A 27,612-nucleotide genomic window follows, 5' to 3' on the forward strand; every position below is an offset into this window, starting at 1 on the left:
CAAACGAATATTACTGGACTCCAGCACTATGACATGGAAGGAGTGTTTGTGGCTTCCCCTTCTTGACTCCTATTAACAATGCTGAGGACTTTCCAGAAGAGACACACTGTATTGACTGAGATGGGGGAAAGTACCATCTGTATGGAAAGGAAAAGGGTTTTTTTTTCCTGTTTGTAAAGCGATTAATAATTTTTGTTAATTATGTCCGAGAAACTGTGTAAATAAATAAAAGCAGAAGTTGTTTCGTTTAATGCCCGAGAGTCTGGACATTAAGGAAGATAAATTTAGGCATGTCTGTTGTATTTTCTAAAAAGATATTTTACAAAGTAACAGCACAGCAATGGTTCTACGTACAGAGATAAGAAAGGCTAATTGAATCATGTAAATAATAATGAGACACCTGGGGTTGAGTCAGGTGACTGAGAAGGATATGGGGATGACATCTCTCTTAGAGTTTACATTCACCAGATGACCACATTCATGGGAGTGATAGTTTCATACCTTCTTTTGCCTGGACATACTAACTGAAATAGTAAAACAGTTATGTTTGTCAAAGACAATTTGCGGCAACTGATTAACATTAATCTGATTTCCTGTGAGTCAATTTCCTTGAGAAATAGTAAGTAGGCCAATTACCTGTTATTGACCTCTCTATTTTATTAGAAAGATTTAGAAGCTACGGCTAGAGATATGTATACATTCATAATTGCTGAACTTTATTTAACGGAACGAGAATGATTTTAACCCAATGACAATTTTTAGTAGATCTTATTTTGTAAATTAAATGATGGCAGTAATTGAAAGCAAATCCGTAGGTCTGAAAAAGAAGGGACCCAAAGGTCCACCTTTTCAGATTATGTTAGAGATCGACTGCTCCTAAACAGGGTAAACTACCTGTAGACCCAATCGTAATCTGGAGATCAAAAGGCCTGGGTATATTCAAGACATACCCTCCCGATCACTTTAAAGTCCTTTAGCCCCTTCTTGCTAATAACCCTTCCATACCTGCTGTAGCTAACTTTATTCTAAGGATGGACTCAAGTTGAGCCGTAAGAAATTACAACATTTGATCATGAAAGCAAAAAGTTTATTCATGTTTGAAACTACATATAACTACCACGAGGAAGACCTTTTTCAATCCAGGGTGTAATCCAGTTAGAAAGTAACACGAAACGTTTTTAATACATTAGAATCACTGCCACAAATTATTTTCATGACTCAATCAGTTTCAGAATCGCATACAATACAAAAGAGAAAAAGGAAAGGGGCCCCGTTACACAGGGTGAAAGATACAGTACTGAATACTGAAATCTGTATGCATCACAATTAGGTTGTTGGGTTGGTTTTTTTTTTTGCGTGGATTAGTAACAAGATGACGAACATTCAAAATGTTTCTCAGTATTTACAACAGTTTTACTGATTTTGTGTTAAATTAAGACCCAATGTTTCTACTTTAGATTTTTTTAAAAGTTGCAAAGGCAACCCTGATTTGTTTTAAAAGATTACAATGTACATTACATTTCATGAAGGGAAACAAAGAGTTAATTACAAGATGCAAAAAGATAAGAAAGAGACAAACTACATTGTGAGTATTGTTCAGAGGTAGTAAGTGAGGACTCTAAGCTACAGAACATGTTGGAATTCTATTGGTTTGTATGAGTTCGCATGAGGTAATAAAGCTGTGTTTTGATTGGTGAGATGTATAAATACTCTTTTGCTACACTATATACAACACTCCATATAATGGTGCCTTTTTGTTGCCAAGAGGAAGTAGCAAATCTTGACAAGTCCGTGTGCAGCACCCAGCTCGTACTGTAAAACCCCAGATCTCGGTTTTCACAAAAATAAGCAGCAAGTATCTTCATCTCTTAGAACAATCTACGTCCATGATTAAATTACAGAGTAGACTCTGGGCACTGGTGCTTTCAGAGAGAAAGAGAGAGAGAGAGAGAGAGCAAGAGAGAGAAAGGGAGAGAGCAAGAGTGGGGGGAGAGAGAGAGAGAGAGAAGATGCTACCAGTCTCCGATCTAATGAGAAAATAAGAGATCACAACGAAAATGTGACGACAAAGAATTCTTCAACACGACGATCATTAACTGAAATAACCAAACAGCTCTTTTATTCCAACTCTATAAGAAATATGAAAAGATTCAACACAATCGAAGTCTGCAATTCATTTAGGCTTTCTCAATGAAATATGCGAGAAGTTAAATTTCGGTGAGGTGTATCTTTGTGTCTGCTTTTGCTATTGAGGTTAAGCTTCTGTTGTACTTTTACCCTTAAGGCCAAGTAATTGGCAACTGTTAAACCATCAATGTGAAAACTGCTGATAATAAATTATGATAAAATAGTTACAGGGCTGTAAACAATGCTAAATCTTGGCCTAATTGGATAAAGTGCTTTTTAACATTGTGTGTTTTAAGTATAAATACAATGATTATGATTCCTTAAAAAACAGATTTACCAAGTTCTCTAAGAAGACAAGGTTTTACACTAAAGCTGTAGATGGTGGCCTACAAAAAAATCTTTCCTTTTCCTCCTATTGCTCTGACTGCACTTATCAAGGCATATCATCAGCTCAGGGAAAAGGGTTGCTAGGAGATTAGTTAGAGGTATCAGAGTGCACACTTCCCGGGCCTTCTGTAGGGGAAGTCACAGAAGATGGAGTTGTGGGGTCTTGCCAGCCTCCATTAGCCTGAAATGGGAAACACAGTTCAACTGACACACTTCTGCATATTAATTATATTCTACAATTTAAAATACGGAGACGTCAACGTGCGAGTAAAGATGCATTAGTAAAATGTATTTTCTAAAACACTCTTTGGCAGGAGTCGGAAGCATGTGTTAAAGCAGAATTAAATGCATGTAAAACAAATCCATCCCCCGAAGTGACGACTCTCCGGTAAATTAGCAAGTCAGAGAATGGCTTCTGCGGGAAGGTTGTTAGCACAAGCCTGAACCTTTAATTTTCGGTTAAAAATGAGAACTCCCGGAGAAACCCTTTGTGAGCGCAATACCGGTGGAACCCTTCTCATCTCCTCAAAACCTAAACAAAACACCAAGCACTTCAGGGCGGGAACCTAAACCGGTTTAACCTGCATTTCCATGTTAAAAAAAAAAACAGTTCCGTATCTCTCTTCATGCACAAGACAGCCATTTACGGCATAACCTCTTGGAAATGTAGGCCAGAATTTCCCTCCAAATAGGGTCCTGTAGAATAAAAATGCGCCACCTGGACGGGAAACACACTCTTCAGATGTGTTTTCCAATTATCTCTAAATGCAACTCCTATTTGGGATGTTACCCCATGTCTCTACACTCCGCTGGCCCTTCCTGCCTGAGACCTGCATCAGCAATAACAGTGCTCAGAAACAAATTCGCCTTATGTCTCGGCCTATAGAGGCAATTGCCGAAATCAATGTCTGATCAAATTTCTGCTGTGGCAGACAGCTTGTCGCTACATATTTTTGTGTCAGTCAAGAAGAGGGAGGCGCGGGGCTTGTGAGTTGGGGAACGCTGAGTGGAAGTGACGGGGCAGCCCTTTCTGGCGCAGCGAGGGTGAGCCAGGCTGGCCCGGATCGCTTGCGGCACAAACCAGCCTCCGCAGCCCCACGGCCCCACAGCCCCGGACCCACGGGCCGGTTACAAAAGGTTAGAGGATGCTAATGGGACCGAGACGATGACCTGGATCATTACCAAGACAATCCGCCGGCCTTTCTCTAATCTGTTTGCTCCAACTTGCAAGTTTGAGTCCAGTAGTTACACGGGTTTGGGAAGTAACAGCGACAGAAACCGGTGGCAATGATCTGGGGGATTTTGCCTTCAGACAGCCCTGGAGAGCCATCATCCCACTGCTGGGGTTGGGATTTACGGCAGGGTTGGGATGAGAAAGGCTTTTTCTCCTTCGAGAGGAAACGCTTTTGTGAAGCAGTGGGAGGAAGGGAGCTCCAAACAATTCTCAACCATGGGGCTGGACAGCAACAAAGGGAAATGGCTTTTCCAAGCCAAGGCATAACCAATTCAGGTTAACACCTCCTCCTTCCCCAGCCCCCCACCAAACACACACACACACGCACACGCCAACCTCCAAATGTATCCTAGCTCAAACCCCTATAGATGCTTTAAAATAGCTCAATAGCTTCCTATGCTGTTTGGGAACTTAAGAGATTTCTCATTGTAAAGGCAACGGTGTTTTTTCCCCCTAGGTATGAAAATCTACTTAGAAAAAGAAAAACTCTTGTGCAGATACAAGTCTAAAGATATTCCTCGTGAAGTAAACATCATTCCTCTTTTATCCAAATTTATAAACAACAAATGTACAATATTTTTACTGAGCCTGGCAGCTGGAGGAGAGGTTGTCAGCGAGCATTCTTTTTTTTTTTCAAATAAATTAATCCTTACTCTGGTGGTTTGAGATTATGCACTGTATTATACAACAGCGCCTTATCAAGCCTCATCAGTGAAGATGGAATTCATGTCTGTAAAATGCTGCAGGCAATCACAGTTTCATATTTTATCATGTTGATAAGGATATCGCAAATTCTCTGAAGCATTTCAAAACACTTAAATGAAAAAGGAGAAATGCAACTAAAAGGCTTTTTATATGGTTTGTTGTGGGTTATTATGAGTTATTTATAAACCCAAAAAGAAAGATTTGACATTTCAAATGTAAAAGATTTGAGTATTTAATGGTACTTTTTTCCCTTAACAATTGAACATCCTCAATCACTTTTTAAATCATTAATATTTACTCTCCTGGCAAGTAGAGCCCTGCAAAGGGATAATTTTTCCAATTCTCTCCCCGACTAGACTGGTTTACGTCTGGTATTTCATTTCCTTCACCTCAGTTCTTTCCCTGCAGACTCCCTGACGTTGCTGACCAATCCATACCACAATTCCCGCACTCTGTCCAACAATGGAAGACATAATTGAGAGGGTGGAATTCTGCTCCAGAGCTGTTTCCCCCACAAAGTCTTCGGGGTGAAGGAAACTGCTGACCCGGCTTCAGACATATGTTTGTGTACATTAATTTTCAAGTCTTAACGGATTTAAAGGGGCAGACAATTCTTTCCATTGGACTGGCCATTGAAAACGATGGGCTGACGGAAATTGGCTGATGGAAACTGTTAATGTGCTTGGCTCCATAAAGTCACCAGGAATTTGAATCCTCTCTGGAACAGCCTCAGTCAGCCTCATCCACTCATCAACTTGGGTCATTCATTTTTTTTCCCCCTTTTCACCTTGGGTGGGTTTGGGGAATGAAGGTGAGTGCTTGCCCGATGGTAGAGTCTTAAGCCCCAAGAATAGCTTAAGCTTCCTTCCTAGGAAGCCTGATAAGAATAAAATAACTCAGATTTGACCACCTAGAAAAAACAGTCAATTAAAAAACTCAGTGGTTGTTTGGTGTTTGCTAAACTGTGCTCCCCAAATGGCCCAGCAACCAGCCACTTTTTTGACTTTAGCCGTGGTCCAGCACCCCCCAACTCCCCCGGGTTTTTTTGAAATGCTCTCAAGAAAATGTGATGGAGGGTGGGGGAGAAAAAGCAATGCTGGCTTCAGTGCTTTAAATCATATGGCATTACGGTCTACCGGCTACCTTAAAAGTGATGAATACATTTGCTAGTCACTATTTTAACTCACGCGGTGTGTACAGCTCTTCAAAACAATGTTTCCCAGGGTACTCACATTTAAATTATGTGGACTGTACAGTGAATTTCCTCCCAAGCCATCACTGTAGCCTCCCGTCTGATTGATAACATGACGCAGGGTATCCACCTTTAAGTAAGACAAAACAGAATTCATCATCCCCAATCTATTAAAAACATCATTGCTTTACAAAAGGAAACATTCTGAATTAGGAGTGCCACAAGAGTATAGCATCTTCCATGAAAGACAGATTTATCCATCAAAAATGACTGGCAGAATTTCAACAATGCCTTGAATATTTAAACTCACACATCTTTGCTTTTCATGCCAGTGAAACAATAACACTTCACGGCATTGCAAACTTTTAGGTCCATCTCAAGTGCCTATAGCGAACTGTTGTGAGTGGCTCCGTGTGAATCCCCTGTTCCAATTTCAGTGCCCACGCATGCTCACGTGGGGTGTCTAGACACTGCGTGGTTGTGTCCATCTAAGAGGATGGAACGGGAGTTGAGACTATCACATGCTTTAGCCACTCAGGTTTTTGTTTTTTCGGTGTCAAGTGAACCAGATCGCCGTGTGTCCGGAAACCCCCATAGTTCTGACCCGGTTAGCTAGGAAAGTCACAGACCCGCCCCACCCCTCTCCATGAGCTCAAGCCAGAGCCGAATGCATTCACAAAGTTTATCAAGTTTGAATCATCCGAAATCACCGTTTCCTTGGTGTCTCATTGAGCAGAATGGCGGGGCAGTTAGAGATCTCATTGAGCAGAATGGCGGGGCAGTTACGGATCACATTGAGAGGTACGCCTCTAGGGATTCCGCCCGGAGTACAGACAGTCTCAGTGGGCCACAGTAAGGTGGAGGGTTTTAGCCCAAACCCTACCCCGCCAGAAAGGCCCTAGGCTGGGGCGTTTCTCCTACCTGTGATTGCACATTGGCTCCGACTTGGGACCCCTGGTAAGAATCCCCATTCAGACTCTGCATGTTCATGAACATGTCCCCAGAATTGGGGAGGTTAAAAGAACCAGAAGAACCTGGAAAGGAAAGAGTTAAGTAGCTGAATAACAGAGAGCTACACAAATAACCCCCAAAGACCTAGAGGCAGGGACAGGAGAACAGGAGGAAAAAGAGGAGGAAAAGCTTAGGCACAACAGAAATTACTTAAAGATATAAAAAGGAAGGGTGATACCCAGGGGGTGATTAGACCAGTGGCAGCCACTGCTGACGGGACGGCAGGGGACCTAGCCAAGGGCTACCTGGAGTGAGAGGAACCCAGAAGAACTTCAACTGAGTTAAGGAATCAGGACTCTCTCATCTTCCCTTCCTTCAACCCAAACCCACACAGTAACTGTCAAAAGGGGCTTTCCATTTCCCTCACTCTCCTACTGGACAACTACCCTAGATGCAGAAGAAGATCCACGAGCCAGAAACGAGAAACTGGCTTCTTGACTGGAGTCAACAACAAGCTCCATTTACAATGGAGAACTTTCCTCCACGCTCCTCCTGCCCCATTATAAAAAAAAACAACACTTTGAATTTGAAACTTTTGTACTCCTAATTACCAATGAGGGCCCACTTGTTATTTGTGTGGTTATGTCTCCTTCACAAGGTTAGGATGGCTTTTACTTCACTGTTAGTTTAATCGGTTTAAAAGCCTAAGAAGGGGAAATGGCATCATTCTGGCCAAAACACTGGTCCACGAGGCTCCGAGTAGACCGCCTCCACGTACAGACCATGGAGTTTTATTCCCAAGTGATCAAGGCAACCTATTTGGGAGGTGTTTAAATGGACAGGCCATAGCAGATTATCCATTTTAAAAAAATGATAAAATAAATTGATAGTAGCGCCGTTTAACTTTCAGGGGACCCAGCATTTCACCGTCATTAGTGAACAGACAACGTAAATTTCCTATCTTTTCCATTTCGTTCTTAAACAGACCATTGTTGACCTAAAAGTGATGTATTGAATAGCCATTAGAGATGGATCTTTGCCTGATTGCTTATTGAATGAAAAAGCACTATTGAAATGTCAGCTACTGAAAAGGAGAAGTCACTAGAACTCTTAACGAGGGTAAGGTTTTCATTTTGGATCAATGGATCTGCAGGTTCCCTTTGTAGATTTAATTTAAATTTAAATCGAACGTTCACAGATAAATTTCGCTCTACACTTTTAAACCCGTCTTAAGAATAACACAATACTTTTAAATCAAAGGGACTTCTTAATAAACCCAACGTTATCTTGATATGGATTTTCCCTCCTGTACTGCTGAATGGGGAGGTGGTGAAGTTGCCAGGGCTAGGTGAGAGTGAGCATTTCTGCCACGTACCGGAATTTGGGGTGGTGGGCGAGTTGGTCTGGTTATTCTGGACAGCAGCTGCTACCGCATGTGCGGCTGTCACAGCCGTTTTTGCAGCATAGAGATTGGCTTCTTCCTGAAACTTCCCTATGTTCTTCTTGTACCTGATTCTTTTGTTGCCAAACCAATTGGATACCTGTGAGTCGAAGTGGCAGGGAGACGAGGGAGGGGGAGAAGAAAGAGAATGAAAAGGACACAAAAGTGGTCAAACTTCTCAATATGCCAGTAGACTGAATAAGATTGCTTCAAGCTGTCCCACTTGGGTTCATCAAAGGCGGCTTCCAAATTAATGTATGAGGCTACTTAGATTAATTAAGTAATAATCCATCATCAGAGGAGTGTCATTATGGATATGAGCATAACAGAACTTGGTCTCTCGGCAAAACTTGGAGGGCTATTCTTTTATGACAACAAGCATCTTGAGTTAGTGTATGTTATTAGAATGGCAGGACCTATTGTAAATAGTACAGCATTTGTCAAACAATGAAAGCTAGCACTCTAAACGCAGTTGAAAGGGATTACAGTGGCATTTCGTTAAAATGGAAAACAAAACGTGAAAGACTTGGAAAAGAATGCAATTGTTTTTTATTTTTGGGCTGGAACAACCTTGGCAGTTATACAGTTAGTTAGAATCATGTTTGGTCTGCTGGAAATGAAAGGATTAATATAAATCAATAATGGATGAAAAGTCACTTTGTCTTCTGTCTTTGAAGATACTGTATGAGTGCCAACATGGATACCCAGGCCTGAAATTGTTAACTCGTGGAATGGTCATAGTCGAAAACATTTTCAGTCCAACCAAAAAAAAAAAAACTCAGTAAAAGGAAGGATTGTGAATTATGGGGTTGGAACAAAATCATGTAATTTCTGATGTGACCTATTGTAATGTCATCTGAGTGTCTCATCTGAACAACAGAATAATCAGATACTTTTTTTTTTTAAAAAAGGTATTTGTCAAGCACTTATGTGCCAGACACTGTACTAAGCGCTGGGATAGATACAAATTAATCAGGTTGGACACAGGCCCTGTCCCACATCATTCGTGCTCACAGTCTTAATCACCATTTCACAAAGGAGATAACTGAGGCACAGAGAAGTGAAGTGACTTGCCCAAGGTCACACAACAGACAAGTACCAGGTCCTCCTGATTCCCAGGCCCTTGCTCTATCCACGAGGCCACACTGCTTCTGCCCAATCATTTTCTAATGTTTTTTTTTCTAAAAAGAAATGACCATCTTGTTAGAAAACAAAAAACACTGGCAAGAGAATCCTGAGGTAATCCAGGCAGACAGCAAATGTAGCCTTTATTTCTCCACTACACTGAAAACTGGAAATTTGCTGGAAACTCACTTAGGAAGGGAGAAAACAAAACCCACCAAGTTCTTTAATTCTTTAACCAACTTCTGGAAGGGAGATGCAGCAGTGTTATTGGGATGGGCTCCCTGTTCCAAACTTGGCCCAGAACGATGAGCGACTTGAAGTCATTACCATATGACAGCTGTTCTGGACTCCTAGGAGGAATACGTGTGTGGTGCTCAGCCTAAAGCTCACAGCCCGACTCATATTGACTGGCCCTCTTACTGGTCTTATCTGCCAAGGCTTTAATTGGTTTGGCTACAGAATTGCCCTTTCACCCAAGGATGTCATCCTTCCAGAAGGCTGAGCCTCCACCATTAGCAGGTGCATAAGGGAGGGAAAGTTTGCACGGTGGCTGCATCTGCTTTCCCTGTCCTGGGCAGCGTCTCCAAGACAAATCCCCCAAACTTCATAATAATAATAATGATGATGGCATTTGTTAAGTGCTTACTCTGTGCAAAGCACTGTTCTAAGCACTCTGGAGGATACAAGGTCATCAGGTTGTCTCACATGGGGCTCACAGTCTTAATCCTCATTTTTCAGATGAGGTAATTGAGGCCCAGAGAAGTTAAGTGACTTGCCCAAAGTCACACAGCAGACACTTGGTGGAGCCAGGATTTGAACCCATGACATCTGACTCCCAAGCCCGGGCTCTTTCCACTGAGCCACGCTGCTTCTCAAGAATTAAACCCAGAACACAGAAGTCACAATTAGGAGAAATAATGGGAGAGGGAGAAGAATGAAAGCTTGGGTGGTAACTACATTGCCCTGGTCAGGGTAATGTTTATACGCTGTCAACTCAAAGGTGGGGAGTCAAGGGAATGGACTGGCCATTTAAGACATTTGTTATGGCAGGCATGGCCTCTCCACAAGTATAGGTATTGCTTCTGGGCTCATTCATTCCACCATTCAACTGTATCTTTTGAGCACTTACTGTGTGCATAGCACTGTACTAAGTGCTTGGGAGGGTACATTATAACAATAAACAGATGCACTCCCTGCCCACAATGACAGTCTAAAAGGGAGAGACAGACATTAATATAAATACATAAATTACAGATATGTTCATAAGTGCTGTGAGGCTGGGAGGAGGGATGAATAAAGGGAGCAAGTCAGGGTGACACAGAAGGAAGAGGGAGAAGCGGAAAGAAGGAATTAGTCAGGGAAGGCCTCTTGGAGGAGGTGTGCCTGTAATAAGGCACATGACTATGCACAGCTTCCCCTGGTCCCTCCTGGATCCTCTATAGGAATAATAATAATAATAATAATAATAATAATAATGATAATAATAATAATAATAATAATAATAATAATGTTTTTTGTTAAGTGCTTACTATGTGCCCAGCACTGTACTAAGCACTGGGGTGGATACAGCAAATTGGGTTGGACACAGTCCCTGTGCCACATGGGGCTCACAGTCTCAATCCTTATTTTACAGATGAGGTAACTGAAGCACCGAGAAGTCAAATGACTTGCCCAAAGTCACACAGCAGACAAGTGGTGAGGTAGAGGGAATATAGAGACTCCTTTTCCTCCTCCTCCTCCTCATCATCAATGAATGGTATCTATTAAGCACTTACTTTGTGCAGGGCTTTGGGAGAGCACAGTACCACAGAGTTGGCAGACACACTCCCTGCCCACAATGAGTTTACCATCTAGAGGACCCAGAAGCAGCAGCAGCATCAGTAGCATGGCAGAGTGGATAGAGCACAGGCCTGGGAGCCAGAAGGTCATGGGCTCTAATCCCGGCTCCACCACTAGTCTGCTGTGTGACCCTGGGCAAGTCACTTCACTTCTCTGTGCCTCAGTTACCTCATCTGTAAAATGGAGATTGAGACTGTGAGCCCCACATGGTTCCAGGGCTATGTCCAATTCAATTTGCTTATATCCACCCCAGGGCTTAGTACGGTGCCTGGCACATAGTAAGGGCTTAACAAATACCATCATTAAAAGAAGCAGTCCGGCCTAGTGACAAGAGCAGAGGAGGGGGGGTTCTAATCCCAGCTCTGCCATGTGTCTGCTGTGTGACCTTGGGCGAGTCACTTCACTTCTCTATGCCCCAGTACCTCATCTGTAAAATGGGTATTAAGATTGTGAGCCCCATGTGGGACAACCTGATTACCTTGTACCTACCCCAGTACTTAGAAGCTTGCTTGGCACCTAGTAAGAGCTTAACAGATACCATCCTCATTATTATTAGGAGCAGGAACCCCAGCTTCAGTAGGCGCATAGTGATATAATAGGAAAGACTGCCTATGATATGATGGCCTCCTAGCATCCTCTCAGCCTCCTGCTGAGAACAATGGACAAAATCTCAATCCCGGCACAACCGGGGCATTATGAGGTGAACGTAGCAGCCAAGGCATGAGACAAACTGTCAACTCCAGACCGTGCACGTGAAGGTTGGTGCAGGTTGTTTGGAAGCAATTAAACCTGCCCTTGGGCTAGAATATTTCTCTTTTTCTGTGGCATTGCACATATCCTCCAAGGGCTGAAGAGTCCAATGACTGACCTAAGCTAAAGAGGTCTTGTCTCAGATCATGAGTTTCCAAGCATCTTCCAAATATCATGGGTTTCCCTCTTTGTGCCTTTTTCTCCGGCCTCCTCTGGACAATGCTCCAGGACTCCACAGAAGATCAACTTGGGCATCCTCTAATCATCCAGTTGTAACAGGCTGTAGATTGTAAGCTTGTGGGTAGGTGATATGTCTGTTTTCTGTTATACTGTATTCTCCCAAGTGCTCTGCACACAGTAAGCACTCAATAATGAACAGGCAACCGCACCATCCTGGCTGAGCTCCGGTCGTCACTGTTTTGGAGTCCATGATCCCGCAATATCGCAGGACCTCAGGGTTTGGGGTGAAATATTGGCATTTTATGGTCTAGACACCATCTCAGACAACACAAACAGAAATGGTCAAGTTGCTGATCTGCTGTCGGTGTGGCATGCAAACCTCACATCTGTATAGTGGTGTTTTGTGATGGTAGCAGCATAGTAGATGCCGATCTTTGTCTCCAGGTTGACTCCCTTTCTGGAGCTGATGTCTCAGCTTTCCCAACCCAACAGTTTGAAACTGGAAGTACTGACAGGATGACCTGGAATCCCTCCTTGGGCCCATTAGGGTCTATCCTCATCATGTTTATTGGTCTGCTTTTCCAGAGGAATAATGTGTACATCTCATTGTTGTCCAGAACTACTGCGGCAAACTAACTGGATGATTTAGAGACAAACACATTCTGTGGGAAGTGGCTGAATAACTGAGGTCAAATCTACTTTTTTAGACTAGCAATAGCCAAACAAATGAAATCAAAGCTTATTTTTGGTCTCAGTTACCTAGGCAATTGGCTACTGTATTTCTGAACACTGAGAGAATTAGAATTTTGTCATATTAATAAAAGAGTGCTGTGCCCCATCTGTTGGTCTGCTTTTCCAGAACCTTCTGTGGTTAATCTCCATTACCATCTTCCAGTGAGGAAACACATCAAAAGGACCCTCACGAGAGGCACTTGGGTGGGGAAGTGGCCCTGCTCCCCCCTGCACATCTCAGAGGTCCTAAGGCTCAGTCCAAGGTCCGGAACACATCCCAGGGGTCTGGTCACGGGGGCTAGGGCTGAACCCCGTAAACCTCAACCCAAATTAAATCCTGATATTTGCAGATTACGATTCAGGGGAGCACAACTCCCTCCAAACCTCCCTATATCCAGGATAAATAACTGGCTTCAACGTGGAGGATCCAATGGAATAAAGCAGCCTATATCTTTGGGACTGAAGCAGCGTGGCTCAGTGGAAAGAGCACGGGCTTGGGAGTCAGAGGTCATGGGTTCTAATCCCGGCTCTGCCACTTGTCAGCTGTGTGACTTTGGGCAAGTCCCTTAACTTTTCTGTGCCTCAGTTACCTCATCTGTAAAATGGGGATTAAGGCTGTGAGCCCCCGTGGGACAACCTGATCACCTTGTTTCCCCCCCAGCACTTAGAACAGTGCTTTGCACATAGTAAGTGCTTAACAAATACCATCATTATTATTATGCAAATTCAAAGGCCTCTAAAATAGCCAGAGCATAAAGTGATACCTTCTCCTTTGGAATATGATTTTAGTGTTTGAAACATATAATTAATGAAAATCCCCAGCTTTTACATAGAGCAACAAAATAAAATCTTATACTTCGCTTTCTCTAGGTAATTCTCTCTTGTAATCTATATACTGTACTTAATGTTACTTTGACAACCAGGGAAGCTATAATACATTAATGAAACCCAGCAAATAATTATTGTGGAAAATCAGATTACAGCTTTATTAACAGTTTCATAATTGAGGAATCTCCGAACATCAACTGTCTCATCTCTAGATATGTAAGAATCCTCTGTTTATGCACACCTCTGGACCAATCAAACAATAGCCATCACTAATAAAGGTTTATTTAATTCTCACAGTAAAATTTTAATATCACCAGCAGCCTGGGGAAGCTTCGGCAAGTGGATTTGCTTGACATCAGATCGTTTCCATTCTGCTAGTCCCAATACTTCTTAATCTTTAATATCAAGGCAATTAAAATTAATGGCCACTCATCCGAAGCCACTGTGGGCAGTGTTTCCTTGACATCAATTGTTTGATGGGATTACCTAGAGGTTAAACTAACAAGCAAGGTTTAATTGGAAGCAATGAAAGGAGCAGTGATCATACGTTATGTTTAACCTGCATAACCACATCTAAATGTATATCTAAAAATGTTAAAACTGTTTCCCAAATTAAAATTTACACTCCACATTGTAATTGTGTGGAGCTGCCACAGAATTTGGTGCTGCCACAACCAAGCTATTAAAACTATATTTCTCCAACAAAAATAATAATTAATCTATACATTGACATCCAATTCCAACCATTATCTCATTATTTTACATTTTTCATATATATGTATTTATATATAAATACACACACCTAAAAGAAGCCCCAACACTGAAAATCCCAAACAGTCCAAACTCTGGCCATATCTGAACCATCCTAAAAGTTGCTAAAACATTTTACAGTAAATGGATTCTACTGCAGATTAGAGAGTTTGTGCTGATTTTTCTCCAAATAGAGATATGCGTAGAAAAAGAGAATATATCACTTCCATTTTCTTTATAGGCTGAGATTGCTGTACTCCCGAAATGCTATGTTTAGCCAGAAAAGTTGGTGTGAACCACAGATCCTGGCCTGAAAAAAATTGAATGGCAGGCAAATTTTTTAAAAAAGGGAGGCAGGGAGGAAAGTGTCACCTATTGAATCAGTTCTTATAGTTCTCTAGACTGTAAGCTCATTTTGTGCAGGAACTGCCAACATTATTGTAGTGTTATATTGTATTCTCCCAAGAGCGCAGTAGTGCTCTTCATATATAGAGAGCTCAGTAAATACGATTGATTGATTGATTGATTCTTCTTCTGGCTCTCTGCAATGATTTGCAAGATTTCTACGACACTGGTGCAGACAGGTTGGTGATGGTTCTTCAGCCTGATGAATTTACAGAGAACCATTCTGAAAGCAGCTAGAATCCATCCACAAGTCTACAGAGCGTTCTTGGAAAGCTCTGATCTCTGACCTGGAGACTGGACAGGTGTTTTAACATTTTTCCTATTCCTTATTTGTGGATACTAAGATTTAGAACTTCAGTAATTAAAGAATTTAAAACATTTCCCATTCATATAAACAAAGGATTACTCATTGAGAAGTTGCGCATGACCAACCAATGGTTTAACTGGGTCTCATTTTAACTTTTTCAGGATATATATTATTGTCCTTTGTACTCAGAGATGAAGTTGTTGACTTTCGTTGTTACCACAACAGGTGTATGGGTGTTGGCTGAACAGGCCGATGAAGGAATGGCAACCCTTTCTCCTTACATATACATAAGGCAACCCTTATACATAATGGCAACCCTTTCTCCTTACATAAGGATATAAATACTCCTTACAGCTTCTGTTTGCAGCTGCAGCCACCATTTACAAGGCCTGAGATATAGCAGCTCTTCATGTTCAAAGATAATAATAATAATTATGGTATTTGTTACGTGCTTACTATGTGCCAGGCACTGTACTAAGTGCTGGGATGAAACTGCAGGGCCCCTTTTGCACTCTTACCATTTGGGGTGAGCACTGCATTCCTAACAAGGGCTCTTTGGACATCAACATGCTTCTTAGATGGGGAGCCCCTTGAGGCCAGGGATCATGCCTAAATCCAACTCCTGCGTTCTTTCTAAGCACCTAGTACAGTTTTTGCACACTGTAATAAATACTTTTAATAATTATGGTATTTGGTAAACACTCACTATGTGCCAGGCACTGTTCTAAGTGCTGAGGCAGATCCAAGTTAAATCAGATTGGACACAGTCCCTGTCCCAGATGGGGTTCACACTCTTAATCCCCATTTTACAGATAGGGAACTGAGGTCCAGAGAAACGAAGTGACTTGCCCAAGGTCACACAGCAGAAATGTGACAGAGCCGGGTATCCTCCTTCAATTTAAGATCAGAATTGCGTTTCCTTGGTTTCATAGGGCTTTGGATTAGGATTGGGAAATGGGAAAGATAGGACCTACAGCTAGCACATCACGTGTTTGCTCCTTGTTTTAGACAATTTTAAAAGTGAAGGCTTGGGCGGGGACCCCCACATTCTTACCTAGTTCCCATCCCCAGCAACACACACTGCAAGATGACTGGCAAGAATGTGTGAGTGTGGTCTGTGATCACGGAAACCAACATGTCTTGTAAAATCTCATCAGCAGCAGGTATTGCCCTTGTCCACCTTTCACTAGCTGTCATTGTAAGCTCCATAATAATAATAATAATAATGATGGCATTTATTAAGCACTTATTCTGTGCAAAGCACTGTTCTAAGCACTGGGGAGGCTACAGGTTGATCAGGTTGTCTCATGGGGGGCTCACAGTCTTAATCCCCATTTTATAGATGAGGGAACTGAGGCACAGAGAAGTGAAGTGACTTGCCAATTACAAAGCTGACAATTGGTGGAGCCGGAATTTGAACCCATGACCTCTGACTCCAAAGCCCAGGCTCTTTACACTGAGCACGCTGCTTCTCTATGTGGGTAGGAACTGTGTCTTCCAACTCTATTATATAGTACTTTCCCAAGCAGCTAGTACAGTGATCTGCACACAGTAAGTGATCAGAAAATACCATTGAGTGATTTTGAGGGCTTCCAGGAAAAGGAAAGGAAGAAAAGAGCAAAACTGCACAACAAACAAAACAGAAAACCCAAAGGAACCCAATGCTTTACAGGATCCTATTCAGTTTGTACCTCGGCATCCCAGCAGCACAGTCTACGAGGCCCTTCTCAAAAAGAATCTCTCTTCCTGACTAGCGTTGGACAAGTGGGGTCCGTATGTTTATTTCCAAACAGTTAACATTTCCTACACTCTCCAGAATTCATTCATTCATTTATTCATTCAATCATTTATTGAGCACTTACTGTGTGTGGAGCACTGTACTAAGAGCTTGAGAGAGTACCATAAAACAATAAAAAGGTTCATTCTCTGCCCACAATGAGCTAAAACACTCTTGGAGATGCAGCCGTATCAGCACCTACTTTTAGTCAGTTGTATTTACTGAACTCTTACTGTGTGCAGAGCACTGTACTGTGAGGTTAGGAGAGTACAATAAAACAGATTTAGTAGACAAGCCCCCTGCTCACAAGGAGTTTACAATCTAGAGGGCTGGCATAACAAAACTCTATAAAATGGGTGAGGAAAAGGGCAGCACACCAATGTCATAGCCAATTACAGCTGTGGGGAAATTTGAAGGCAGAATGCAACTGTCAAAGGTGGACAGCCAGGATGAGAATACTGGCACTGAAACGCACACAAAAAATGACCAGAGATCCTGTGCCAAATCGTTGGGACCTCAATTTTAGAAACCTTGGGACCTAAGTAGGAAAATGAGGAGTAGTGCCAAAGGGAGCATCACCACCTGCCTGAATCCCTGCAGACGGAGCCCTTCAAGCACTGTAACAATGAACTTGGCCAACAGGTTGTGGAGCCTGCGCAATTTCCCTGTACCCTATTCTCCCAGACAAATCAGTCAGGAAGGATATGGAGAGGAGAAGTCCTGCAAGAATCACTGAAGGTCTGCTGAAAAGTGGGCATTTAGAACAAAGTAGGGAAAGGAAAGTAAAATGAGCTAGCTCTTGAAATTTTTTCCAAAATGAGGTGGATGGTGGCACTTAATGCAACAGGAAAATAGAGAAGAGCTCTTTTACTGTTCCCTAATTCAAAAACTGACTTCTTCTAAGAAAAACAAAATCCTCTAATCTGAGATGCAGCAGCCAAGAATCAGGGTAAATTGTTTTCAATAAGTTTGGGGATTTTAAAACATTTTGATTAAAAAAAACCCTAAGAGGATTGTTATATTTATTCTTATTATAACCCTTTTCCTGCTATCAACCTATGGAGATTAGTAAGGAGTTCTGAGAAATCTTGAAGCAATTAAAATTTGACACTTTCCAAATCCTTAGTCATTAAAACCCCCCCAAAATAACAACCCTTTCCCAAACTATAGAAACATATTGAAAACAAGTAATTCAATGGCACATTAAAAAAACCCAACTTTCTTCACTTAAAAAAAGGAAGTCCATAGTAAACATACTCTCTTCCCACTCATTGTAACCCAATTAATTAATTGGTCTTAATTTTATGCTACACTTCAAACAATATCGAGGCACTTATTTATCCTATTAATTGAAATGTTAAATAAAATAGACAATAAATTGTTCCTTAAATCTTTCTTCAACAAGGTGAATAACTGTATGATTTTGCATGAGGGTTTCTTGCACAAACTGGTATCAGCGGGATGAGTCACATCACTTGGTTCGGGGAAAGAAGCCGCTGACATGGAAGCACCCTAACTAAAATGAGCAAACTGAAAATTTATGAACCCAAACCTCAGAAAATTTGTTATTGAATTTCCACATGTTGATTTTCAGTGCACACTTTATGTACTGTGCTTAATTAAATGTAATGCATTATGAAATTTTGAAATTATTGGCCACAGTTAGGGTACATGTTACATATTTGCCTGGTTACAATTATATTTTTTTACATCAAGCAAATATTTTTCATAGCTACTATGTTTTCATTCCCAAGTAGTTAATTTGTGCTAAGAGGCAGGAACCAGTTACCATCTAGATTTTAATGTTAATGTGTTTTCCAAAAGAATCAATATAAATACAGAGCAATTGAAATTCAGTCTCTCCATTGTTTGAAAGAATTTTAAATACGTTCTCTTGTCAAGCACAATTTTTCTTTTGTTTGAGGCAGTGAAAATTTGTATTGCCATAATCCACTGACACATTTTCAGTACTGCTATGTCCTTTTTCCTGACTGTATGATAGACTGATAGTCGCTCATGACACTCAGAAAGAGGCTCATCTGCAAAAGTATAAAACATCAGCCTTGCAGCCTTTGGAAAGAGAGGACAGATAATTCAGTTTATCTCCCTAGAACACATGCTAATGGGGTAGTCTTAAATTAGCATAGATGATATGTTCTGATGAGGCTTTTTTCCCCCAAAAAATTACTTCTCTCTTAAAAATGAAACTGTGTTATAGGCTCATCTTAATAAATTGATTCCTTTCTGCCTTCCCCATAAAGTAAAAGTCTTTCTAAGATCACATCTCCAGAACTTCCCCAGTTAATTTCTAATCTCCCCAATTCATATCCCCCAACCGCCACTTCATCTCCTTCTTGCCACCTACGCATTTAAATTCCAAGTATATATACATATCCTAAATACTCTACTACACTTCCACCTATAATTTTTTAAGTATCTGTCTCCCTCATTTGGATTATAAACTCCTCAAGGGCAGGGATTGCATCTTCTAATTCTATAATATTCTCCCTTACATTTTGACTCATGCTCTGCTCACAGTACAGGATCAAAAAGTGTTATTGATTGACCGAGTCAGGTCTACACACTCTTTTACACATTAGTACCAAACCAAAAATCATTCATCTCCCAACAACTAGCTGCTCTTGAATGTTGTTTTCCCTTCCTTTTTTTTTTTGGTATTTGTTAGGCACTTACTATATCAAGCACTGTGGGCAAGGAACATGTAGGGAACATGTCTACTAACTCTGTTATATTGTACTGCCCCAAGTTCTTAGTCCAATGCTCTGCACACAGTAAATAGTGAATACCATTGATGATGACGTTCTGAGTGCTGGGTTAGATCAAAGATAATCACGTTGGGCACTGTCCCTGTTCCACATAGGGCTCACAGTCTAAGCAGGTGGGAGAATGTGTATTTAGTCCTCATTTTACAGATGAGGTAACTCAGGCACAAGTTACATGCCCAAGGTCACTCAGCAGGCAAGTGGCAGAGCCGGGATTAGAAATCAGGTCCTCTGATTCCCAGGCCTGTCCTCTTTCCACTAGGCCACACTGCTTCCTAAGTGACAACGTAAAGCTTCACGGCAGCTGAACTGGTAAGACTCACTTTACTGAAAAAGGAGCAGCGGTGACAGGAAAGGAAAGAAACGAAAGGGAACAAGCCTATCATATACAACAATTGCAGCTTAAAATGCTGCATTTTAAGCATCTATTTACTTATACATAAAACTTCAAGCAAACGCTTTTTGAAGAAAAAGCCTGAAACATTCACTGAATTTCCCTCTTTAGTCTTCTATTAACTCAACTGCATTTATACAAAAACATTCCATGCCTGGGTACCCTGTTAAATTGTGTTTGTCAGGGATTGCTTCAAATTAACTTTAGAAATCACTGTCATTGTGATGCCTGAATAAAAGTTACGTTGAACTAACTTTTATGTTTATAACTCTGGAAACAACTTTGGTACAATGGTGTTGAACATGAAACTTTCAACCAACTGGGACCCATCCTGACTGGTTTGAAGAGAACTAAAAAAATATAAACAACAGCCTCCCCACTCCACAACCAGAACTAACTTCATCATTTAAGGCCTCATATCTATAATTCGTATCTCTACATATTAGAAAAGGAACTTAAATTTTATTTTAGATCTTGCAGGTGGTGTCTTCTCTACAACTGGTACTCATCCTCCTCAAAAGTCTCCTACGTTTTCCTGATTTGTTCTAATACCTTCAGCACCAAGCCTGATGGCTGTCCACACCTCCACTAGCAAACATGATCCAATTTGTATGGAGAGCAATCTGTACCACTTCTTTTAAGGCTGAAGTAAAATAGCTCCTGCCATTTTCTTCACCCTGACTTCCAGCTCACTGCCCGTGTGTTCACTGGACCACATCTCTTGTACCTTCTGCTTATGCTAGTATAACTGTAGACGTGTTTATGGATAGCTGGGATAGGTGTTCCTCTTCATTTTCCACTTTAACTATGGTTTGAATTGACTCTTTTTAACTGCTTTTTTAAAAAATACAGAAAGTATCCCCAACTTTAATTAGCTTACTGAATAAATAGTGCTTTGGCTCTATGATGTTTTGGGAGAAAGGAGCTCAGACAAGGAACCAGTTGAGGAAATCTCAAAAAAGGGTTTAGCGAGAACACAGACCCAGAAGTCTAAAAAAAGGCCCCATATCAGTCAGATGGCCAAAAGTCAGTCAGACTACTCCTTCTCTGTGTGACTTTAGGTGGGCCACTTATCCTCAAACGGTTTCTCTAACTGAGATTTGCTCAGTAATATTGGCCTACTTCACAGGGATACATTTTCCTGGCATACTACTGTAATTCAAATATTACAGAAGATATGCACAAGGGCCTTTGATTTGTCTGTTGGAAACGATTAACAAACTTGTTTTGTGAGGGGAAGATGCCACTGTTCGTTAACTCGCCCTCTGACTATAAAGGATAGAAACTATGATTGGAAGAGGTGGGAAGTGGAATAATTGAGAAACAGCCTTCTGGAGATATCAAAGCCAGGGTCCTCGTTCAGTGAGAAGCAGCATGGCTTAGTGGAAAGAGCAGGAGCTTGGGAGTCAGAGGTCGTGGGTTCTAATCCCAGCTCTGCCATTTATCAGCTGTGTGACTTTGGGCAAGTCACTTAACTTCTCTTTGCCTCAGTTCCATCATCTGTAAAATGGGGATGAAGACTGTGAACCCCACGTGGGACAACCTGATTACCTTGTATCTACTTCAGCGCTTAGAAAAGTACTTGGCACATAGTAAGCGCTTAACAAATACCATCATTATTTTTATTATTATTATTCCACTGTTTTAAGCTTCACGACAACCAAGAAAACCATTCAATTTCTGCCTTTCTGAATTTCCTAATTTGTAAAATGACTAATATTCTTAATAATCAATTATGATGGTAACTAAAGTTATTATTATTGTTATTATTATTCTCTGTATCAATTTGGATTGTGGAACACCAACCTCGTGAGGGAGAGGAAGGAATTATTAGCCCTATATTACAGAAGAAAAAACTGAGGCATAAAAGGGTGAGTGACTTGCCCAAGGTCACTTAGTTCTTCCATACTGCACGTTTTCCTTACATGTTTGGCTAGCACACTATTAGGATACTAGAAGAACGTTCTTCCAAAATTGTGAGCTTGTGTGGATACAGTGAGATGTAGGATGTTGGAGAAATGGTGGGGTACAAATAACAGTGCATGCCAAGAAGTAAAAAAAAAAAAAAAAAGATTTCTAAGAAGTGACATTCTGAATCTAAAAAAAGACGAACAGAAGCAATTGGCTTCATTTGGCCTCTTTTGGGTGATGATGCTACGTTCTTAAGCATGGGTTTTGCGGGCAATAACACAGCACTTCAAGTCTATCAAAAAGCTGCAGGCTGAATGGCCACCACTTCAAATCAAATCTTAATTATAGAGGTTAAGGTTGCTCTGGAGGTTATGTTGTTAATAATGTCAAATACAGAGCCTGCAAATCATTATAGATAGCACATTAACCTCAAGCACTGTTCCTTTAAATATATAATGACTTGAAATATTGATAAGTAAGCCTTACTGGAACTTGAAGGTATGAGCATCTGGAACCCCAGAAGCATGAACTGAAATTTAGAAATGTTGCCAAGTTTGGTTTCCTATGTCTGCTCAAGGACACTGACCATTCTAATAACAATAATAATAATAATAACGATGGTATTTGTTAAGTGCTTACTATGTGCGAAGCACTGTTCTAAGCACTGGGAGGGATACAAGGTGATCAGGTTGTCCCACGTGGGGCTCACAGTCTTAATCCCCCTTTTACAGATGAGGTAACTGAGGCACAGAGAAGTTAAGTGACTTGCCCAAAGTCACACAGCTGACAATTGGCAGAGCCGGGATTTGAACCCATGACCTCTGACTCCAAAGCCCATGCTCTTTCCACTGAGCCACGCTGCTTCTCGTGAGGGCAGGCCTTCTACTGAGGGCTGGCCTTTCTTACATCATTATTCTTTGGTTAATTTAAGTTAAGTTAGGTTAATCAACTTTGCTGCTTTTAGAAAGTTCTTCATAAGATTCACTTTATAACTAAAAGCAGCATTTGAACCATACCAAAGCCATTATTTAGACTTATACCACAGAATGTACAAGGACCTCATCTCCCAGTTCAGAACCTTTCACATTTACTGAAAATGGTAAGTCCTAAGCTCAACAGAAAAGTGCTTGGCAGAGGCAACAGACCTTGGTTAGAGGCAGTATTTTACTACAATGGCATGTCAAAGTAACAGGCAACTGTTGGAAAGTTATCTCTTCGCATAATAGTTCCTGCCCTTTGACATAACTACAGAGTTCATCTACAGAGGAATGGAGAGCCCGCTGCTGGGCAGGGATTGTCTCTATCTGTTGCCAAATTGTACTTTCCAAGTGCTTAGTACAGTGCTTGGCACACAGTAAGCACTCAATAAATACAATTAAATGAATGAATGAATGAGAGCCAAAACAACTTTTATAGTTTCCTTTCCTCTCCAGATAAACCAGCCTCTCACTGGCAGAAGCCTGGTGAGTCATCTAACTTCATCAAACTGGATCATTTGTCATTTACTGGAAAGATGACTGAGTGCCAAGTGTGGCTTTCTGCTCACTATAGTAACACTCTTATTTTTGAAGATGCATGTCGAGAAAGGGAAAAAAAAGCTTTCCAATCCTTAGCTTGATTCTAATTTCATTATTCCCTAAACACTAAAAATTGATATAAATGATAAGATGTCTAGATTTTTTTGTAGATCTTCTTGAAAGGTCTCTTTTCATCCAAACCAAAGTAAATGCTTGATTCGAAGGAGAAGGTATGCTGGATAGAACATTGTTTAAAGAGAGGAGACACAGCTCAGTTGGTAATTTCTGGCTCAGCAGACAAGGGTGGTCAAGATGGTGGCCATGCCCAAAGCCTCACCTTACCTGGGATACTGTGATGCTGCATTTCTTTGCCAGCTCTTCTTTGGCTTCTTCACTGGGGTAAGGGTTGCTGAGGTGTGAGTAAAAATACTCGTTCAAGATTTCCGTTGCCTGTTTACTGAAGTTTCGCCTTTTTCGCCTGAAACAAGTTACATTATGTATTTCTGTTATAACACTGACAACTAGAGAGAAATTTATTCTGAATTAAATACATTAGAGTAAACTTTGGTTATTAAATGGGTTGCAGGGCCGAGGTTCCCTCCTGCCCCCACTGTATAGCCTAACTGGGGCACCTCAGGATGTGCCCAAGTGCCATTTTCGCATAAGTTCAGAAATGGGCTTAACCCATCCCTCCTGCTGTACAGCCCTATTCTCTGAACTGGAGGCAGAAAAAAAATAGCTCCTTCTAGCTCAGGAAAAGAGTTTTACTAGCCCACTGTTGGGTAGGCACTGTCTCTATATGTTACCAACTTGTACTTCCCAAGCGCTTAGTACAGTGCTCTGCACACAGTAAGCGCTCAATAAATACGATTGATGATGATTCCTGACCCCATTTATCACCATGAAGACACAGGAAGATGCACCACCTTGCAGAATATCTGAATATTGCCCCATTACTGAGGGGCTGTAAACTTAAATCATTATTGTATTGCTGAAATTACAAAAACATAACAGAAACACACTCATTCATTAAACAATCTTGTCATTTGAGCAATGGCATGACTACGGTAGTCTTTTCACCCCAAACCAGAACACATTATTCAGTAAATTCTTCTGAGAAGGAAATATGCTAGAAAGTAAAAGTAAATTTGGGTCATTCATTAGAACGATACATTTCAAATGGCCAGGAAATGCAATTTTAGTTATATTTGGGATTTTGTTATCAAGATGCTTGGCCTACATAGGATTTAACCGTATAAAGCCAGTATCCTTCAGACCTCATGTTAAACAGCCACTCTTTAATCCAAGCAATCATCTGTTTCATGAGAACCCTCCCTGCCTCAGACTCTGAAATGCTTCTCAAAGCAACATCAGGCTTCCAGATAAGAAATGAAGCTCTGTGGATGGGTGTCTTTGGGCTTCAAGTTCATGGAAAATTGCAGACTTGGTCTGATCCGTTCACATCATAAACTTCCAGAGCTTCCCTGAAAACTTGAATGCAATATCCAAACTGTAACACTTGGGCTGAAAAAGAGGCCAAAGTAGATTTGTTTTTAATTGTATTGTTCTGGTGCATCCTTGACTCTGCCCAATTGTCTGAAAGGTGTGTGTTGCATTTAATTGCAAGGGCAGAGCAGGTAGGAAGCAAAAGGGAGGAAGGGAGCCACAGAGCTAACAGCATTTTTGCCTGGAGCATAACAATCTTCTCTTCCCAGGGCATAGGCCTTGTTGAAAGGCCCTGCAGCGCATATGAAACAGAATCCCTGTATTTGCATGTATTTGGGGGACATAAAAGAGATTTCCAGCTTATGCTTTATTTATTTTCTTGGAAGAACATTTTTTAGAAAACTCCCATTAAGCATTTTTCTCTCAAGTTTCATTCCCCCAGGGTTGGTTGCAATCAAGATGCCTGTGCCTTAGGCTAATATGCAGTGGAGCATCAATCCCATAGTGTTGGGTTCCATCAGTATCACCATGTTACCAGCTACAGATTCCCGTGGCAGCAGAGTCTCTTCACAAAGAGTGGTTCCTCTCCTAATTCTGTCCTGTCCAGTTTACCTTGTTTTTATTATTGCAGTTAGAGGGATTTAAAAAAGGCCTCATTTTGTTATTTAAATGGTTCTTGGAATTTGCTAAATATATTTCCCTGTGATTTTTTTCCTCCAAAGTTGCTCCAGAGATGCTCAATTGTATTAATGGCATTAAGAGAGGCATTAAGACTTAATGGAAAGAGCACAGGTTTAGGAGCCAGAGGGCGTGGGTTCTAATCTCTACTCCAACTCTTGTCTGCCGAGTGACTTGGGCAAGTCATTTCACTTCTCTGTGCCTCAGCTACCTCATCTGTAAAATGGAGATTAAGACTGTGAGTCTCATGTGGGACAACCTGATTACCTTGTATCTACCCAGCGATTAGAAAAGTGCTTGGCACATAGTAAGCGCTTAACAAATACCATAATTATTATTATTATCACCCTCCAGCCATTTCCCAGATAACTCTAAGAACTCAAGCTCAGAACTAAATCCACTGAACAAGTTTCTTTTCCACATAGATGACAGGCAACTTTACCATCATTAATTTTGCGACTGATCCTGTGGTGGGATTTACTGATCTTACCAGCCATAAGGAAAGAACAAGTCTGTAAACCCCATTGCTGTTACAACTGAATTGGTGGTAGCTTTTACAGTACTCAAGTTATCCTCAGGCCAGACTGGCATCGTGACCACAGGGCAAAATATTCTCGGCACTTTGGACAAAATGCCCCCAGGGTTTCAATCACAGCTGAAGTTGTTATTATTATTATTATTGTTATTGTACGTTCAGTGCTTACTCTGTGACAAGTAGTTTTCTAAGCACTGGGGTGGATACAAGTTAATCAGGTTGGACACCATCCCTGTCCCACATGAGGCTCACACTCTTAATCCCCATTTTACAGAGTCTTTGCTATTTACAGGTAACTGAGGCCCAGAGAAATTAAGTGACTTGCCCAAGGTCACCCAGCAGACACGTGATAAAGCGGGGATTAGAACCCAGGACCTTCTGACTCCCATGCCCATGCTCTATCCACTGTGCAAAGTTCCTGGGAAATCAGAGTCTTCACTCACATACTGTAAACTAGAAAGCTTTCTATTTTATGTTGCAAACAAGAGGCAGAGAAGTTCTTTTAATTGTCTTGGTTAATACCACCTAGGTAGCTATGTTCCTACATCCTTTTCCTGTCATCCACAGCACTGACTGAACAACTGACTGCATGCAGAGACTATTAAATGCTTGGGAATATACTATGGAATTTCAAGACAAAGTCTCAGCCCTCGAAGAGCCTTCAGTTTAATGGGGGGAGGCTAGTGGATCTAAACAATAGTAAAAGATTAAATCCACAGACACAACTGCTAAAAACAAAAATAAGTAATCCCTAAATAGATTTGCATCCTATTATTGTCCTAAAGACCTTCCCTACAAGAGATGCAGAGTGAAAATTCAAATCCTAAAATCAATTTTAGGATTTACCACTATTTTATTTATAGAGGAAGATCTAAACCTACAATATATTTTTTGAAATCACATTTGTTCCCTGAAAACCTATTTAAATTCTGCTTGCGAATATTCATAACTGCACATTACAGGAACAATATAACCTCTTTTAAGCAGGAAGTCTGTAGCACTGTTGAACATCCGAGTCATTCCTGTTTATAGATGTCCTAAACTAGCTGAGTAAAGCAGCCAAATACGTTTATCTAAAAATATAAAAATCCGGAGTCTTTTGCAGCTGGAGAATGGGCTTACCCCATTTCTCGCCTCCTTCCCCTTTACTCTCTCTTCCCCCAGTATGGATAATGTCTCCTTAACGCAGAGCAAACAGGCCATCTTACCTGGCATCAAGGAACCTTGATCTTAAAATCATTACTGCTTCGCAAGTGCTTTGTTTGAGCTGCATCTGAATGGAACTGAATTTTCTATGAATGATGCCCACCATCCTTTCGATCTCTTTTGGGGAAATGGGGCGCGTTCGACTCTGTTCTCGGAGAAGGTTCATCACATGTGTAGTGAATTCATTACATGCCTGCAAAGGGGGAGAAAAAAGCATTCTTTAGATGTCAGGAATTTTGCCTTATTGCCCCTGGGCAACATCTCTGATTTTTCATATTGCATTCAGGTGGCAATTCTCACACCATGGGATAACTCCAAGATACTTACGAGGTGTAAAATGCTGCCACCAGGCCCCCATGTAGCTGTAATTGTGCAGCAATGGGTGCCCAGTGGTTCTTGTAATAATAATAAT

At 41.2% G+C, this 27,612-nt stretch overlaps 1 protein-coding gene across 1 annotated transcript in view; it reads right to left on the bottom strand.

Annotated features, from left to right (window-relative positions):
- Nucleotides 1-2,092: 2,092 nt before the first annotated feature.
- Nucleotides 2,093-27,612, bottom strand: part of PBX3 (PBX homeobox 3) — a 217,042-nt gene continuing 191,522 nt past the window's right edge. The window contains 6 exon segments of the mRNA XM_038745553.1: nucleotides 2,093-2,695; nucleotides 5,686-5,775; nucleotides 6,567-6,679; nucleotides 7,972-8,137; nucleotides 23,678-23,813; nucleotides 27,203-27,393. Of these exon segments, the coding sequence (XP_038601481.1) occupies nucleotides 2,603-2,695; nucleotides 5,686-5,775; nucleotides 6,567-6,679; nucleotides 7,972-8,137; nucleotides 23,678-23,813; nucleotides 27,203-27,393 (789 nt within the window). The 3' untranslated portion in view covers nucleotides 2,093-2,602.

This window comes from Tachyglossus aculeatus, chromosome 4, assembly GCF_015852505.1.
Source record: "Tachyglossus aculeatus isolate mTacAcu1 chromosome 4, mTacAcu1.pri, whole genome shotgun sequence".
Taxonomy (NCBI): Eukaryota; Metazoa; Chordata; class Mammalia; order Monotremata; family Tachyglossidae; genus Tachyglossus; species Tachyglossus aculeatus.